The sequence below is a fragment of the Pelophylax lessonae genome (genome assembly GCF_965119305.1).
Source record: "Pelophylax lessonae genome assembly, chromosome: 1".
In the NCBI taxonomy this organism is placed as follows: Eukaryota; Metazoa; Chordata; class Amphibia; order Anura; family Ranidae; genus Pelophylax; species Pelophylax lessonae.
In genome coordinates, this window is record NC_138768.1 from 77,395,298 (window position 1) to 77,413,366 (window position 18,069).

The following is an 18,069-nucleotide window of genomic DNA, read 5'->3' on the forward strand; positions in this document are numbered from 1 at the left end:
GTGCGCCTGCGTCTGGTGGACGGGTGCGCTTCCAGTTTCCACCGCTGGTGCCCACTGGCGCGGCCGCCGACACGGGAAGGACACAGATTCCAGACTTGCAGGTCTGAGGTGCCGATGTCAGTGGCTGTTGTACTGTGCCTATTGAGTACCCCTGGGGGGAAAGAAAAGGATCCTCCCAGGGGCTTACCGTGCCGGGTGTGCTATAGATCGGGAGAGTTGTCATGCAAGGATTCAGTACATAACATAATTTTGAATAAAGTACATGATCAATTTTAAACATTTTGTAAAATCAATTCTAGTGTTAATAGCAGTATTATTATGGTCAGGGTAAAGGGAAAGGAGGGGGATTTTCGGTTATATCCATCTTGGGAGCGGGGAAGATGGTTTGTCAGAACGGTTTTTCTGTGTGCGATGCTTACAAAGCATGAAAAATCAGGGAGACAGGGGGGTACATTCCTCTCTAGCCTGGTCTTTTTGTTATACACTCATTGTTTTAATGATTTTGATTTTCCACAAGGTTTTGGGAAATCATATTCACTTTTTGTCTCCAGAGGATGTTCTTTTCTGGGAAGGGATGGTTGGACGAGTTTTTTGGTGAATGGATGTCATTATGAGAAATTGTATAGTTGAGGGTGGTGTATGACCATAGGGTATACCTATAATCGCTTTCCCATATATAGCACACTCTCAGAATTATCACATAAACATCACCACCAATTATGCAGCTGAACCCTATATATCTTTCAGGAAACCGCATAGGTTCTCGCTGTGCTAAAGAGGGAGCCAACCCAGCATACAAGGATTTCAAGAAAAAATAATATGTATGTACTACGTTTAAACGACTCACCACAATTTATATATTGTAAAAAAGTGGTGAAATTTACAAATATTTAACACCATCTGTATTTTACCAACAGAAATGGTGACAATCAACCTTGAAAAAGGCGCCATTAGGGGCCGAAACGCGTAGGATATAGGAGACATCTCTGATCTGGGCAACCCATGCTTAACAGCAGGGAAGGACAGAGACACACTCTTAAAAAGTCACCATTTACCACATGTCACAAAATCCTCCATCTACTACACACTCTCACAAGGGTCTATAACCCTTTCACTCTACTGTACTCTATTGTACATATGTTTTAAGAATTAAATATCTTTTTTATTTATCACCAAATACCTGTACTTTTTCGTATTTTGCTTACCTGCCTTAAAAGTCCCACTTTTCATTGGCCTGAGGTACCAAAACCTACAAAAATCCAGAGCCTGATTGTAGTACATGGGGACTATGTCGTGAACCTGAAGCCTCAGTATGAATCCAAGGCTTAGACGGGAAATCCATCCACCTAAAAGATTCACGTACAACACTCTTGGAGAAAGCTTAGATGAGCTCATCCATACTGCTCAGTGATTCCGCCAAATGCCAGCCTCTTCTACTGAGCTTCTACTGAGGATGACCCTAAACCACCCTCTGACACTGCTATGTGGGCCACTAGCATCTTACTGGCCTGTCAGAACAATCTAACTTTATCTGATGATTTGTACAGTTTACTATTAGAGAATCCTTCTATCAGTCAGTTGTTTGCAACTGTAGGTTTTGGTTGACAAGTATTACTGTTAAATAATAGCTGTGTACTAATTAATAGACACTTTGCAGGGTCTATATCTTGCCATTGGGGACAGAAGACTTTCAGTGGGGGAAGAATGTTGTCGGGTAACCCGATTCAGCTGACCTAATCTCCACTTCTTCAGACTCTTCCTATTTCCCCATAATATTGCATCACACTTCTGAGCCAGTGAAGGGAGCATTGTGGGAATTGTGGTCCCCTGCGCAGCCATCACTGTACTGCCAGAGGCCCCCGCTGGTTCTGCCCAGATGGATCCGCTGTGCAACGCTGTTCTGAAGCCACCCTGCAACTTTTACTAGTGAGAGGGAGACAGTGCAGCAGGCGACAGCCCAGACTACTGAATCCATTCGACCGATCCATCCCATCCAGCTTCTGCTGACCAGTGTACAGACTCTGCATTGCTTCCTGTGTGTTTGTGACAGCCGTCCCCAGGATCTGGTGAGTCTGGTGGTCTCCAGTCTGTCAGTATTAAACAGTATATGGACACTGCATGCAGACAACATAACCTGGATTATCAAGGAAATTGACACATTGCCATACCTCTGCTGATTATTAATTGATTATTTCTGGTTCGGCTTGCTCTGAGTGTCAGAAGGGCTATGAAGTTCCCAAGGTCAGGGCAGCACAGGAAGACAAGAAATATCTAGTGGCCTCCACGGGGGTGGCGCTACACTTCAGACTTAACTAAATTCCAGACAGGGGCCGCAAGCCATTGATGCCCGGTAGCATGCAGCTTAGCTGAGGACAACAAGTACGTTAGAGGATTATTTTCTGTCCTTACCATGAAAGAGGTTCCACATAGATAATCTCTCAACTCGTCTATTACAGCCCACTTTAGAGAAAGAAACTCTAACTTGCGCACAGGATAGTTCTTTCAGACTGGGTCAAGTTTTGACTCACATATGATATGGGCCTAAGCTCACCATCCTGTTTCTGGTACAGAAATCTACCCAGCCCCTAACAGCTGACATCAACATACAGCTTGACTGACTTGACTGGGTCTGCATAGGCCAGTACTGATGCTTCTGTAAGGCCTCTCTTGTGGTGTTGAAAAGATTTCTCACATTGAGGGGTCCTCTGCTCTTGTAAAGACTTCTTCAACTTGAGAACCCCATGTCTCACTTGGCTCAACTTGCAGCCTTCACCCTCCACTTCATTCTTAAGCAACTCGTTAAGTGGCCGGGCAATCTTGCAAAGTTTACCACAAACCTCCGGAGTAGGACCCAAGGAAAGATCTCAGCTCCATAACAATTCTCGGTTGGGGCCAAATAGTGACTGCTTCTAGTTTCTTTGAGTCAGTAGCAATGCCTTTTGTAGAAATGACATGCCCTAGGTAGTGATGTCGCAAACCTAAAATTTGCCGTTCGCGAACAGCGAACGCGAACCTCCGCAAATGTTTGCGAACCGGGCGAACCGCCATAGACTTCAATAGGCAGGCGAATTTTAAAACCCACAGGGACTCTTTCTGGCCACAATAGTGATGGAAAAGTTGTTTCAAGGGGACTAACACCTAGACTGTGGCATGCTGGAGGGGGATCCATGGCAAAACTCCCATGGAAAATTACGTAGTTGACGCAGAGTCGGGTTTTAATCCATAAAGGGCATAAATCACCTAACATTCCTAAATTGTTTGGAATAACGTGCTTTAAAACATCCAGTGTGTGTATACCATCAGGTATGATGTTGTATCAATCAGGTAGTGTAAGGGTTACGCCAGCTTCACAGTGACAGACCAAACTCTGACAGACCCAACTCCCCGTTTAACGCACCGCAAACAACCGCAAACAGACCAGAACCGACCAAAATGGGACAGGAACTGGGCTTTAAGGGTTAGGGTTAGGGTTATGGCTTAGGGTTTAACATTAAGGTTAGTGTCAGACCTAGGGCTAGGGTTAGAGTTAGGGTTAGAATTAGGGTTAGGGCTAGGGTTAGGGCTAGGGTTATTTTAAGTGCTTGGGGTAGAGGGTTAGGGTTAGAGTGGTAGGGGTAGGGTTAGAATTTAGGGTTAGGGATTTAGGGTTAGGGTTAGGGGGGGTTAGGGTTAGATAGAGTTTGTTTTAAGGTTTTGGGGTTAGGGTTAGAGTTTAGGGTTTGGGTTAAAGGTTAGGGTTAAGGGTTAGGGTTAGTGTTAGGGTTAGGGTCAGGCCTAGAGCTAGGGTTAGAGTTAGGATTAGCATTAGGGTCGGGCTATGGTTTCGGGTAGGGTTAGGGTTTTTTTTAGTGCTAGGTTTAGAGGGTTAGGGTTAGAGGGTTAGGGTTAGAATTAGGGCTAGGGTTATTTTTAGTGCTAGGGTTAGGGTTAGGGTTAGGGGGTTAGGGTTAAGGTTAGATACTTAGGGTTAGAGCGTTAGGATTAGGGTTAGGTTTGGGTAAGGGTTAGGGTTATGGTTCGAGGGTTAGGGTTAGGGCTTAGGGTTAGGGATAGATACTTATGGTTACAGTTAGATACTTACGGTTAGGGTTAGAGTTAGGGATAGGGTTAGATACTTAGGGTTGGGGTGTTAGGATTAGGGTTAGGGTAAGGGTTAGGGTTAGAGGGTTAGGGTGTTACAGTTAGGTTTATGGTTATAGTTAGAGGTTTAGGGTTAGGGTTAGAGGGTTAGGGTTATAGTTTAGGGTTAGAGTTAGGGTTGGGGTTCAGGTTAGTGTTTAGGATTAGGGGTTAAGGTTAGGGGTTAGTGGTTAGGGTTAGGGTTGGGTGAGGTTTGGGTTAGGGTTAGGGCTTGTCTAGGGCTAGGATTGGGGGTTAGGGTTAGGGTTAGATACATAGGGTTAGGGTTAGATACCTAGGGTTAGCATTAGGGGGTTAGGGTTAGAGGGTTAGGGCTAGGGTTAGATATAGAGGGTTAGGGTTATATACATAGGGTTAGGGTTTGGATTTGATACATAGTATTAGGGTTACAGTTAGGGATGATCGAACTTTTGAAAAACACCGGAACCTCCCAAAAGTTTGGCCCGGATTTCAGAACCCCATTGAAATCAATGGGACCCGAACTTCAGTAATCAAAAAACACCATTTTGAAGCCCTAAAACCCAATAAATGCCCCTAAAAAGTGCCTAGGGTTCTGGGTCATGTCCCAGGGACTATCAATCACACAAAAAAAGTTCTTAAAAATTGTCATTTTTAATAGAGAGCCAATTATTGGAAAAATTAAAAAAAAAAATAAAAAAAAAAAAATCTTTGGATTTAGTGTCGGGGGGGGGGTCTAAAAAGTGTACCTGTGAAGTTTCAACTCTGTAGCATGTCCAGAACCAGAAAAAAAAAGATCATATAGGTGTAAAAGGAGGGTCCCACCATCCCTGCTCTACTGAAAAATGATCTTTTTTTCTGGTTCTGGACATGCTACAGAGCTGAAACTTCACAGGTACACTTTTTAGACCCCCCAGACACTAAATCACACAAAAAAGTTCTTAAAAATTGTCATTTTTGATAGAGAGCCAATTATTGAAAAAAAAAAATTCTTTGGATTTAGTGTCTGGGGGGTCTAAAAAGTGTACCTGTAATGTTTCAGCTCTGTAGCATGTCCAGAACCCCAAAAAAATTAGCATTTTTCTTATAATTTTTATTAGAACAGGAATACGGCTTCTCTACGGCGTTTTTTCTTACAGGCATTTATCGGGCATTTTTGGAGGCAGGCATGACTTTTTTTGGATTAGTGTCTGGGGGGGGGTCTAAAAAGTGTACCTGTGAAGTTTCAGCTCTGTAGCATGTCCAGAACCAGAAAAAAAGATAATTTTTCAGTAGAGCAAGGATGGTGGGACCCTCCTTTTACACCTATATGATCTTTCTTTTCTCGTTCTGGACATGCTACAGAGCTGAAACTTCACAGGTACACTTTTTAACCCCCCCCCCCCCCCCCCCCGACACTAATCCAAAAAAAGTCATGCCTGCCTCCAAAAATGCCTGATATATATATATATAAAAAATAAAATAAAAGCAGACTGATATACCAGCCCTAAAAAGGGCTTTTTGGGGTGCTGTCAGGATGCTGTCCTTACAGCAGGAGTGGACACAGAACACTGGCCTAGCTAATGATTTCCCTATCAATTCAGCAGCAGCACTTTCCCTGCTCTAACTAACACTGCAGCTTCAGAATGAATCTAAGATGGATGCTGCCCTTGCTTTTTTATAGGAGGTGGGAGGGTCTGGGAGGGAGGGTATGCTGATTGGCTGGAATGTGCCTGCTGAATGTGAGGTACAGGGTCAAAGTTTGCCTCAATGATGAAGTATAGGGGGCGGACATAACATCGCATATGTTCGCCCGCAGAGGCGAACGCGAACATGCGAAGTTCACCAGGAACTGTTCGCCGGCGAACAGTTCTGGACATCTCTAGCCCTAGGTAGGTGACAGAAGTTTGGTAGAACTGGCACTTCTCTAATGACAACTTCAGTCCCTCTTCATGAAGCCTCTTAAAGACTTTCTGAAGCATTGCTCCTCTAAGGTTCTACTAAAGACAATAATGTCGTCTAAGTACACCAGGACCTCGATCAAGTTCATTTCACCAACAGTACGCTCCATCAGCCGCTGGAATGTGACCAGAGCTCCCACCAGTCCCTGGGCATCCTGTTGAACTTGTAGAGCCCCAACGGGCAAATAAATGCAGTCTTCTTCCTATCGTCAGGGTGCATAGGGATCTGGTAGTATCGAAGCCTAGTCTAGTCCAACACACTAAATCACCTCACCCTGGACAGACACTGAACGGCATCTTCAACATGGGGGGTGGTGTACTGATTAGGAATGGTTCACCTGTTCAAAATTCGGTAATCAATGCACATCCGCAGTGTCCCATTCTTCTTACTTATCACCAAGATAAGGGAAGCATATGGGCTCCTGGACTCCTGAATGACTCCTGACTTCTTCAGCTCAGCCAGCTGCTATCTGAGATCTTCCAGATCACTGATCACTGAGCTTTCTTGGGAATGGTTTATCCTCCTGCAGCCCAATCCGGTGCTGAGCACTGCCACATCAAAATCATTCCTGGAGAACATCTTCTCCCACATGGACAACTGATCTCATAATCTTTCTCTCCACTCAGGAGGTAACATTTCAGAGGAAGAAAGAAACTCCTCTCCCAGCTTCTTTTTATCTCCCCTCTCAGTCATTTCTACCGGGGTCACCAGGGTAGCTGAACTCACTCGCCCAATCAGCATTTGGGCCTTTTATGTGACTGGGGGATCCGTGACATTCAGAAGACTTACTTCCACCTTCCCTCCATTCGGGGCCAGAGCTTTGGTAGGTACTCACTCCAGAACCAATTCCACCCCTACTTTTCTTGGTTGTGCATCAGTCTCCAGGACAACGAAAGAGCTTGGCTGATTCCAAATCAACTTGACAGTAGCCTTCATACAAACTATGTCACCTGGCTAAAAAAACCTACTCTTTCGTTCCAGCCTCCATAGTCTTCCCACCCCTTCAACTGAGGCTCTCTGCTCTTGGACCGCTCACTTAAAGGCTTAAATTTGGGGTGTATTCTTCTAAGCGCAGAATCTTCCCTTCCTGCCAATAGGACCAGTAGCCTCCTAACCAGGCCAATGTTGGTCCCAATCAACATCGAGTTTTGTTCAGACCCTCGGGGGTTGGGGACACACAAGGGCCAATGTGTCAAATGTTTTCGTCTTCCCTACTATGGATGGCCCAAAGGTGATCTTGATTGGGATGTATCCATTGTATGGGAATTTCTCAGATTCAGTTCCCCAAATCTCCAGCTCTATCAGCTTACACAAGGGAATGTGCTTCAAGTGTTTGTTATAGAAGTCTTTGTACAACAATGTCACTTGTGTCCAGTAATGCTTTGGTATAGATGCCTTCCACTTGCACTGAAACAATAAGAGAAGGGCCTATAAGTCTTTCTGGCAGGTCTATTTGCTTTTTAGAGTGATCTAGGTTCCCTCCTTTTCATAATAACTGCTGGGAAGACCTAACAGCGGCCGTAGGATGTGGGGAAGCATTGACTCTCTGTGCTCATTGTTCCAATTTAGATGGCTTGCTGTCTGGCTTGGGTGGGGGTGTAATTACATGCCCTGAGGTCTTCTTTCTGTGTCTCGATCGGGTCTTTCCATTCTTTCCACTTTTGGAGCTCTTGACTTTGTTGGGGTTCTCAGTTGGCTCCTTCACTAAGACCCCTTGAAGTTTCCCACCTCCTGAGCAAAGAAGAATTTCTGTAAGACCTTTAGCACCTCAGCTGTAATATCTGGTTCAACCTTCTTCTGAGGGCAATTGGCTCGGAAATACCCTGGTTCTCCTCCCTAGCAGAAGCACTTAGCCATTTTCATGTTGGCCTCAGCCTCCATTATTTGTAGCAAGGTCTGTTGCATTTTGTCTTGGGTCTGAACAACTTGAGAGAGCAACCCAACTGGGGCTGTCTCACTGACAGACTTGACAATTGGAAGGTTTAAGTATTCTTCCGCCTCTGTCTCCCCAACGCTACCCTCTGCAAGAACACTCTTTTCCACCTGAGTCACCTGAGCTCACACGTTCTCCGTCTTAGGTTTTTACAGCTCTTTAGATCCTTGATTATGTTCATCTAGCAAGGCTTCTTCTTCCCTTACTTCTTTCACCAGCTCAGGGTACATAGGATCCATTTGCGTTCCTTTGAGTAGCAGTCTCAGTACAATCGGGTGATTAGTCTAGCACCCTGTAGAATTTGTTCCAAACAGACTTTGTCAGCATCACAGGGATCAATCCCTTTATTCAGAATGATCTGGTGTAGAAACTGATCCACTCTGGTAATGTAATTGGAAAGCCTCTCACCTTTACATTGATAGGTGTGCTCGAATTTGTACATCAAATCTGGGAGCTTTTCTACTCTGCCATACACAGCATACAAATCTTCAATGTAGTCCATAGCCACACAGTCTTGTTTCCCCAACCGCAGACTGTACATCACTTCAGCTGCTAGGCTTCTAAGATTCTCACTTAGTCCCTGTCTTTTCACCGTCTTTTCACCGCCTCTGGGACACTCCACTCTTCCACTGCTTGTATGGCTTGACCCATCCAACTTTCAAATTCTTCCTCTCCAGCAGGAGTAGGAATCTGCCCTTAGAAGAACTGAAGCTTCCTGTGTCCTTGATGGACCAAAGCTGTATTATTCTTCACTAAGCTCTCAACCAGTTGCTCATATCTGTATAGAAGGAGGCAGACTGCAGGTATATCAGCTTCTACCGACACCGGGCTTATTGACCTGACCTGTGAGCGATCCTCCTCCAGGTCCCAACCAGCAACAACAGTATTACTTAAGCCTCAACTTCTTCTGCCAAACTCACAACGTTCTTCCGAAAACAAACTGGTATAGACACTTCCCACTCTAACAAGGCACGGGTGCAATCTAGGCTTTTCATATGAAAAAGATAGGCCCCTTGCTTTGGCACCACCTTCCTCCCCAGCTGCTGCACTTCCCTCCCGGTCCATTTGCTTCCAGGTATCTCCACCACTACTCAACTCCATTCCGCTACCTTGCTCTCCTGACCCCAAGCGGCTGCTGCGGTTGAGTCCATTCGTTCTTCATCTCTTGGCTCATCACACTGCTTGCTAGGGCCAACCATAAGAGGTATTGCTGATAAGCCCCCAGATGTAGCAACACCCCCCCCCCCCCCCTGAGGTTGCCCTGACCTTGCAAGCTTCCTGACATCTCTGAAACTCTGGGTTTGAACATATTTCAAAGTGATAATGCAATTACACAGACACCAGACTGTAGCAAAGTAAACAGGTATTTTACTTAAGATTCTTGAAGCAGATAAGAACAAGAGTAGGCAGATATCTTTCATTGTTAAACTCTTGGTAAATATGCAAAGAGTATGCAATTGAAAGAAAATCACAATAAGTCAATCATTAGTAACCAGTAGGTTCTGAAATAACCTATGACCCAGGTATAAAAGGGAAGAGAATTACCTTTTATGTCAGACTGCTCCCTTCAAATCCTGATTTCATAGGCCCAAAAAACTTTGTGGCACAAATAAAAAACAAGTCACAAGAAACCAAATACCTAATCTCTGAGTGAAGTTCCCCTTAAAGTGTGCAGAGTCCTTTAAGTGTGGGGAGAAGAGAAGAGTGTAGGAGTCCTTGTGATGTAGATGTTCAGTGTCTTATGCTACCTCAACAAGGACCCAGAAGGATTACTGTGCAAAGGTAACATTTTTGGGGGGGCGCAAACAGAAAAATGTAATAGGCATTGCTTTGCGGCAAAAAACTCTGTAAAAAAATTGCGTGACTTTGAGGTTGCAAAAGTGTGAAAGGGGCCTTCAGTAATTAAGGTATAGTGTGCCCCCTTTCAATGCAGAGAGACCAGCGTGCCCCCTTTCAATGCAGAGAGACCGGCGTACCCCCTTTCAATGCAGAGTGACCAGCGTGCCCCCTTTCAATGCAGAGAGACCAGCGTGCCCCCTTTCAATGCAGAGAGACCGGCGTACCCCCTTTCAATGCAGAGTGACCAGCGTGCCCCCTTTCAATGCAGAGTGACCAGCGTGCCCCCTTTTAATGCAGAGTGACCAGCGTGCCCCCTTTCAATGCAGAGTGACCAGCGTGCCCCCTTTCAATGCAGAGAGACCAGCGTGCCCCCTTTCAATGCACAGAGACCAGCGTGCCTCCTTTCAATGCACAGAGACCAGCGTGCCCCCTTTCAATGCAGAGATGCCAGTGTGCCCCCTTTCAATGCAAAGAGACCAGCGTGCCCCCTTTCAATGCAGAGAGACCAGCGTGCCCCCTTTCAATGCAGAGAGACCAGCGTGCCCCCTTTCAATGCACAGTGACCAGCGTGCCCCCTTTCAATGCACAGTGACCAGCGTGCCCCCTTTCAATGCAGTGACCAGCGTACATGCCCCCTTCAATGCAGTGACCAGCACACATTCCCCCAATGCAGAGATCAGCGAGCGTGCCCCCTTCAATGCAGTGACCAGCATACATTCCCCCAATGCAGAGACCAGCATACATGCCCCCTTCAATGCAGTGACCAGCATACATTCCCCCAATGCAGAGACCAGCATACATGCCCCCTTCAATGCAGTGACCAGCATGCATTCCCCCAATGCAGAGATCAGCGTGCGTGTCCCCTTCAATGCAGTGACCAGCATACATTCCCCCAATGCAGAGATCAGCGTGCGTGTCCCCTTCAATGCAGTGACCAGCATACATTCCCCCAATGCAGAGATCAGCGTGCGTGCCCCTTTACTTACCTGGAGCAGCGGCAGCGGCGGCGTGGCTTCTCCTCAGTCCCGGCGGCGCGTCTCCTCCAGTCCTCCCGCTCCCGCCTCCTCCTCGGCCAATGGCGTGGGGTTTGCCTTGCGGCCAATCAGGAAGCGCGTATCAGACGCGCTTCCTGATTGGCCAGGAGGAGGATCGGTGTGACAATAGGGAATTTTCATTCGCTATTGTCACACAATGGGTGGGCTCGGGGCGCACTACTCTGCCGGCCGGACGCATGAATGGGGGGGCGGCACCCCTGCGCCCTCAATACACCGGCCGCCACTGCTAAACACGGTACACGATTCCTGATAATATGATTACACGATTCCCGATATCCCCAGGATAGAATGCATTACGATAAAAAAACCTTCTGTCCTTACAACTCCTTTAATTCTTCCTCCAGCTTTGTTACTGAAAGCCTGTACAGAGGTACAAGCACAAAGCTGGAGGAAGATTATGGAAAGCCAAACATTGCACCCACAATCTTCTAATTGTGGGTGCAATGCCTTGCAGGCTGCTGTACTAAAAACATTATTTTTTTTTTACCGGAAAAATCATATGCAAATATTTTTTAAATATGAACCTTTACTTTAAGAAGAAATTGTCAGATGATGTCTGAAGAGATTGGGCAGCATCCATTGGGATATGATTATTTCTAGACTCAACCTTAACCAGCTAAATCTGGTCAAGCTCATCTTATGACATGGGCAACTTGAGAAATTATTAGGGTAGGGGCAAAGAGCATATAAGATTCATGCCACTTAAAGAAGAATTCCAGGAATGGATATTTTTACATAGTTCCAGCTTGGAAGATTGTAACTATGCACATATACTGCCTGTGGGATCCCCATGTAAGCTGGAAATCACTGGATTGGGCACCACTACTACAGTAGTCTCCACTAGGTTTTGGTTCCTGTGCCAAATAGCTGCCCTGCTGCATTGTAAACACGGAAATTTGGCCGCTGGGCATGAGTGCCATTCAGAGAAAGCTTTGTATTTCTCAATGATTGAAAAGCAGGTCTGGACTAGGCATTGGGCACACCGGGCACTTGCCCAGTGCACCGGGGCCACCGGGCCACAGGTCCTTGCAGGGCCCAAGGCAGCTGGGCTGCTCTTTGAGCCTGCACCGCCCACCCGGCCTATCCGTGGTCGCCAAGGCTGCCAGTTCACTTCAGCATTTGGCGCCGGGGGGAAACATGAAGGTAGGAGGAGCTGGGGGAGGAGCTAGAGGAGACACCATAGGCCTCTCTGCAGCTGCAAGTACAGTTCAGCCATCAGCGCTGGGGGGCATGATCATGAAGGGGGAGGAGTTAGAGGAGTCACCCTAGGCCTCTGGAGCCACTAGTATAGTTTAGCCATCGGCGCCAGGGGGCGTGATCATGAAGGGGGAGAATTTAGCGGAGACACCTGCTGCAGACACCATGGAGCAGGATCATATAGAACTTAAATGTGGCGCCTCTGTAACCTGGCTAGGAGGAGCAGTGGGGGTGGCTGCATATAGAAGAATCATTCTCTCCATTTCCTCCTGCAGCCTCTGAATGCCTGCGAGAGGAAGAGGAGGAAAGGCGGGCATTTGGAGGCTGCTGGAGGAAATGGACAGAATGATTCTTCTATGTGCAACCACCCACACTGCTCCTCCTATCCATCTCTCTACTGCCCCCCTGCGCTCTCCATCCCCCTGTGCTCTCCACCCCCCTGTGCTCTCCACCCCCCCAGTGCTCTTCAGCCCCCTTGTGCTCTCCACCCCCCATGTTCTCCACCTTCCCCTTGTGCCCTCCACCTCCACAGTGCTCTCAGTCTCCCCCCCTCCATACTTTCTGCCTCACCCCCAGTTCTCTACAGCCCCCCTAGTGTTCTCCACCCCACCCAGTGTTCCTGATTCCCCCTATGCGCTCCAGACCCCCCCCCCCCGTGCTCTACAGCTCCTCCCCCATGTTCTCCGGCCCCCCTCTGCTTTCCCCTTCTCTCCGTGTACTTTATCTCTCCCCTGTGCTCTCTGCCCCCCCCTCCCAAAGTGTTCTATGCCCCAACCCATGTTCTCTGGCTTACCCCATGCTCTCATCCTCCCCCTATGCTCTCCGCCCCCCCCCCTGTTCTCCACTTCTCCCCCATGCTCTCTGGCTTCCTCCCCATGCTTTCTGCCACCCCCCTCGGTGCTTTCTGCCCCACCACTCTCTGCTGCACCCTGTGTTCTCTGGCCTCCTCCCTGTGCTCTCCGCTCCCCTCCCCCATACTCATTCCTGGCCCCCTGCACCTCTGCTGGGTTTCCCCCTTCTCTCTCCCGAGGTATCTGTCAGGATGGAGAGTAGGGAAGGGGCCAGTTATAATGTCATGGGCTGCTCAGTCCAAAATGCCCGGGCCTATTTTTTGTACCAGTCCGGGCCTGTTGCAAAGCAGTCTGTGATTAGACAAGGTGGTGAATGTGACCTCATCGCCCCGCCTCTCCACCTTATCTAATCAGACAGCACTTTGCAATCACTGAGCAAATGAAAAGCATTCTCTAAACCGCACCTCTGCCAAGTGCCCAACTTCCCATGTTCACAATGCATCAGACCAACCGCTCAGCACGGGACCCCGAAGCAAGTGGAGATCGCTGATGTAGCAGTGTGTACTTAAGTGATTTCCAGCTTCTAGAGGGATCCCACAGGTATTGTTGCAAGCTGGACCAATGTTATTATGTAAAAATATCTATTTCTGGAATTCATCTTTAAATTTCACCTAGGAAATGATGCAGGTTGTGCAGCATCCACCACACATGCTACCTCACATTCTCTTTACTTGAAATCCGAAAGGTAATGACGACTAAAATATTTGAAAAAGTCCCGTATGACCTGCTACCTGCATAGTAGAAACACACAACATGTCCTGAGTAACCTTACCTGCTGGGAGTGTCTCTGCTCTCATGCACGCTGTCTGCTGCTGCCACTCATCATAAATGATTATTCTCTAAGAAACTGTGAATGTCTCCTTTCTATGTATACAAAATGTGTGTGCAAATGTCCATAGCAGTGCTGTGAATGCCACTTTATTTGAACAGTACACTGATTATAGGGGTGATTGTAATGAAAGTGTTAAAAGGCTGTGGCGGTTTCAACAGTACTCTCACACATCTGACTTGGGTTAACACTGCGGACACATTGTGATCCCCGAAAAATCTTTATGATAATGGAAGTATGATAAAGGAAATTTTGGTGCTAGCTTATCTCTAAACAGATGGGAATCAGCAAAAAAAATTTAACCCAGCTGATCAATTCCATTTCCATGACGGTTCAGCCCTCCTTGGGAATAGGGCCCTTTTTTAAAAACCTTTTTTTTAAACTTACACTTGATCTATTTTATGATGTACCAATAAAGCTTTGTGATTTTTTTTTATTTAATTTAATTTGGAGTTTCTGCCCTTTAAAAACCCATTTGAGGGTCCATTCCATTAGATTTTTTTTAAAACTCTGACCATAATAAAGCCAGAAATAAAATACCTGCAAAGCCATTATAAATTCCTATAAGAAAAGCATTTATTTAAAGTAGAATTCCATGCTAAACCTAAACTGCTTACTCCCTCCTCCTAATGCCTATGCTAACTAACAAATGTAGCACCCTCAATGTTACTAAGTGTAGGTAAATTTAGTTTATTTAATTTGGGGTTATTTGTTTGTATTTGACTGTGCAGTGCCCCGAGGACTGTGGTTCTGTTACCCCCCACCCCCCCCCCACCCCACCCCTGTTTTCTAGATCGCTGTGGATAGTTCTAGAATCTAGTTGGTGGAGGAGCAGACATTGCAGCCAGAATATTTATGGAGTTGGAGTGAACAAAGCAAGGTCTATAAAGATATAGATGAGCAAGTTTGGGGTGGAGGAACTTGACAGAGTCCTGACCTCAACCCGATAGAACACCTTTGGGATGAATTAGAGCAGGAATGCGAGTCAGGCCTTCTCGTTCACATCAGTGCCTGACCTCACAAATGTGCTTCTGGAAAAAAGGTCAAACATTACCATAGACACACTCCTAAACCTTGTGGACAGCCTTCCCAGAAGAGTTGAAGCTGTTATAACTGCAAAGGGTGGGCCAACTCAATATTGAACTCTCAGACTAAAGCCTCGTACACACGCAACGAATTTCCGCCGACCGGTCGTCCGTCTTTTGTCCAGAGTGCGTGTCTGTTGGTTGGAATGTGCTCTAGACTGCACACGAATTTTCCCGTACAACAGAATTCTATTTTAGAAGTGATGTCATGTGTTGGATTGCTTTCTATGTGTTTTTTTCATCTCTGAGCATGCCTAGTCTTGCTCATAAGATTTTTCCCTGTCGAAATCTGTACTAATGAGACGAAAATCAGACGTGTGTTGACGGACGACAAAAATTATATAGCCTGCACTCCAGAATTTTTTCTGCCTAAAAGTCGGAGTTGGTTGTCGGAAGCATCATCATACTAACAAGCCAAAAATCGGCAGATCGGTCGTCGGACGAAATTTCCAGGCCGAATTTCTTATCGTGTGTACGGGCCTTAAGAATGGGATTCCATTAAAGTTCATGTGTGTGTAAAGGCAGGTGTCCCAATACTTTTGGTAATATAATGTATATACTTACCTATATTCAGGCCACTCCAGTCTGGTCACGTAATCCAGTTCCCCTGTGTCAGTCAGCGGTGGCTGCAGCAAGAGAAGGGGGTGCCGATAAGGAATGGGTCATGGGAGCCTATGGGTGACTTGACTGTTCCTTAGTCCATTTTTATTCTGGCCATTGGGATACATTCCCATGTGCATTTAGAGATGTGCGTTTTCTGCTTTAAAGCACCTCTCAGAACGCACCTTTTGTTTTTCCTGCCTGTAAACGCTCCTCTTCAAACACGCCTGTAAACTCCTAAGTGTGTATGGCCACAACAGCTAACACAGAGATGCATTTGCAGGCATAAATAAAAACACTAAATGCCTGTAGTAGCGGTGTTTTTTAATCTTCGCATGCACGATGAAGTCTTGGTAATTTAGGAATGTAAACTTATCTAAAGAGGAACAATATTTTACATTGTAATAAAAACAAAAATAAGGGAAAGGACTCACCCATGAAGCAGATTGTCAGGATTTTGGCCCCACCAATAAACAGGAACTGCAGTGCAAAGACCAGAAGGAACGCAGTCTGCTTCTTACATGCAGCCATTGTAGTGAGGAGTGGCAGGGAACTGAGTCCTTTTTTATACTGTGTGTACAGAAATCATTGACAGGACTAAGAATGGGAGGGGTCAGAATGCTAGACACACCCCTTCTGGCTTTATGCCATTAAGGTAAGTCTAACCATTCAACTTCATGTGTTCCTGGAAGAAAGCACTGAGAAAAGCTAAATAGAGAAATCTATTTTTCTCTTACGTCCTCCGACAGTCGCCGCCTCTTCATATTCGTCACATATGGGGTATTAGACTTTGCTCCGAAGGAGTAGCTAGGCAACAGAATATGTTAACAATAAAGCTTTAACATATCCCACCCTCAAGGGGTGGTCCCCTCAGTCAATACCCTCCTACTTCCTGCAACCATATCTCAGTTTTAATGTCTAGCTTGTCAGGAGTGGCTGGCTCTCTCTGTGCTGGGACTTTCTGTCCCAGACTCTTTCTTCTTTTTAATATTTTGTTTGAGTTTTCTCTCTATCTTTACTTAGCTGTTATTTTTGTCAGCATTAGTTAGTTCTTCGGACGAAGAGGATCATGCGGACTGGGTCTCGGGCTGATCCCCCTGGTCGCAGGTCGTGGGTCAGTGGCTTCCCAGTCTGCCATCGAGCGTTCAGCCAGGTAACGCTCCTGGCACAGTGAACGACCCATCCCTGTTCGGTGCAGGGATGATTGGTGAGGTGGCTACCTCACCGGACGCTGTGCGGTTTCTTAACCTCCATTGTGTGCGTCTTGAATTGCGACTCTCCCTGCCTCATGTGCAGCGGCTTGTTCGCCTGTGCGGGTCCCCCACGCCATGTGAGGTAAGTGTATTTATGTGGGGACCTGTCTGTCTGGGGGGGTGTCAGTCTGGGACTGTGTAACCTGCCTTTAATCACACTGCTTGTCTCCCTATCTCTCGGCTGCATGCTGTGGGCTGCAAGGGGGGGGGGGGGGGAGCTGTATGACACTGTGTGTGTCAGGCTGGGCAGTGTGAGAAGCTGTGTGCTGTGGGGCATGTTTTTTCTTGGCATGTTTGGGCATATACAGCGATCGCTGCGGCGATCTAACATGTATCCTTATATTGGGATGTAATGTGTGTGTTTTTATGCACTGTGGAGCGGCGTTTTCGGCGCCAAACGACGCCATTTTACCGGCGCCCGCTCCGGCCGCATGGTTTACATGCACGGCGGCCATTTTCTTGTAGCCTCCATAGGCTTACATAGAGCGCCCTGGCAGCATCACTTCCTCTTTCCAGGAACACCGATCGAGGCAGCAGCAGCAGCGGGGTCTCCTCAGGTTTTATCCTTCTGTTCTTGCTATCCATTGCCTGTATTCAGTTTGTATATTCCCTGTGGGGGTCTCATTGTGCCTGAGTGTGGTGCGGTGGGCTGCGCTTGCCGCGCTTGCTAAAAGGGGGCAGTTAACCCTTGGTTGTCTGGCATTACAGGGGCAATGGATTCTCAGGAGGGCAAGTTTCCTACAGTATTGGTGGAAAGCCAGGGGACCGCTGTTTCCCCCCCAGGGGGGGATTTAGCCGCTATTGTGGCTGGCCTTGCTGCCCAGGTGCAAATGCTGGTGGCTGCTCAATCTACTAAACGGCCCAGAGTTGCTCTGTCCTCTGATTCTGAGGGTGAAGGTGATGGGGCTGTTCTGGCAGGGACCTCCTTATCGGGGTCCCGCTCCTCTCTTGATCTAGTGGGGTCTGAGGTAGAGGCTGAAGTTGAGGGGGTTGATAATTCTCCCCCTGGCTCGCCTGAAGAGCTTGCAATCATGGATGAGTTGATTGCTTCCATTAAGCAGACGCTACGTTTGCAGGACGAAGTGTGTCCCCCCGCTGCCTTGGCGGCTTATGGGACGCAGAGGAAACGCAGGACGCCGCAGGTTTTTCCCTGCAATGCTGATTTTCAGCGCGCTGTTAAGGATCAATGGCGCGATCTGCGCAAGCCTTTTGCGGTACCAAGTAAATTCAAGCTGCGTTATCCTTTCTCGCCTGCCACTGATGAACGGTGGTGTGTGCCTCCGCCAGTGGATCATGCAATGCGGTTTTGAACAAAGCCACTGCGATTCCTGCAGAGGGTTCCCCTGTTTTCCGTGATGCCACGGATAGGAGACTGGAGTCTCTTGCCC

The 18,069-nt window shown here is 47.1% G+C and overlaps 1 protein-coding gene across 1 annotated transcript in view; it reads right to left on the reverse strand.

Moving 5' to 3' along the window:
* The window catches only part of LOC309558302 (UDP-glucuronosyltransferase 3A1-like), a gene marked incomplete at its 5' end in the record, with an annotated part of 49,191 nt that extends 33,232 nt beyond the window's left edge, over nt 1-15,959 (reverse strand). The window contains one exon of the mRNA XM_082261359.1: nt 15,863-15,959. Within this exon, the coding sequence (XP_082117485.1) occupies nt 15,863-15,959 (97 nt within the window). The remainder of the gene's footprint in view (nt 1-15,862) is intronic.
* Between the last annotated feature and the right edge of the window lie 2,110 nt (nt 15,960-18,069).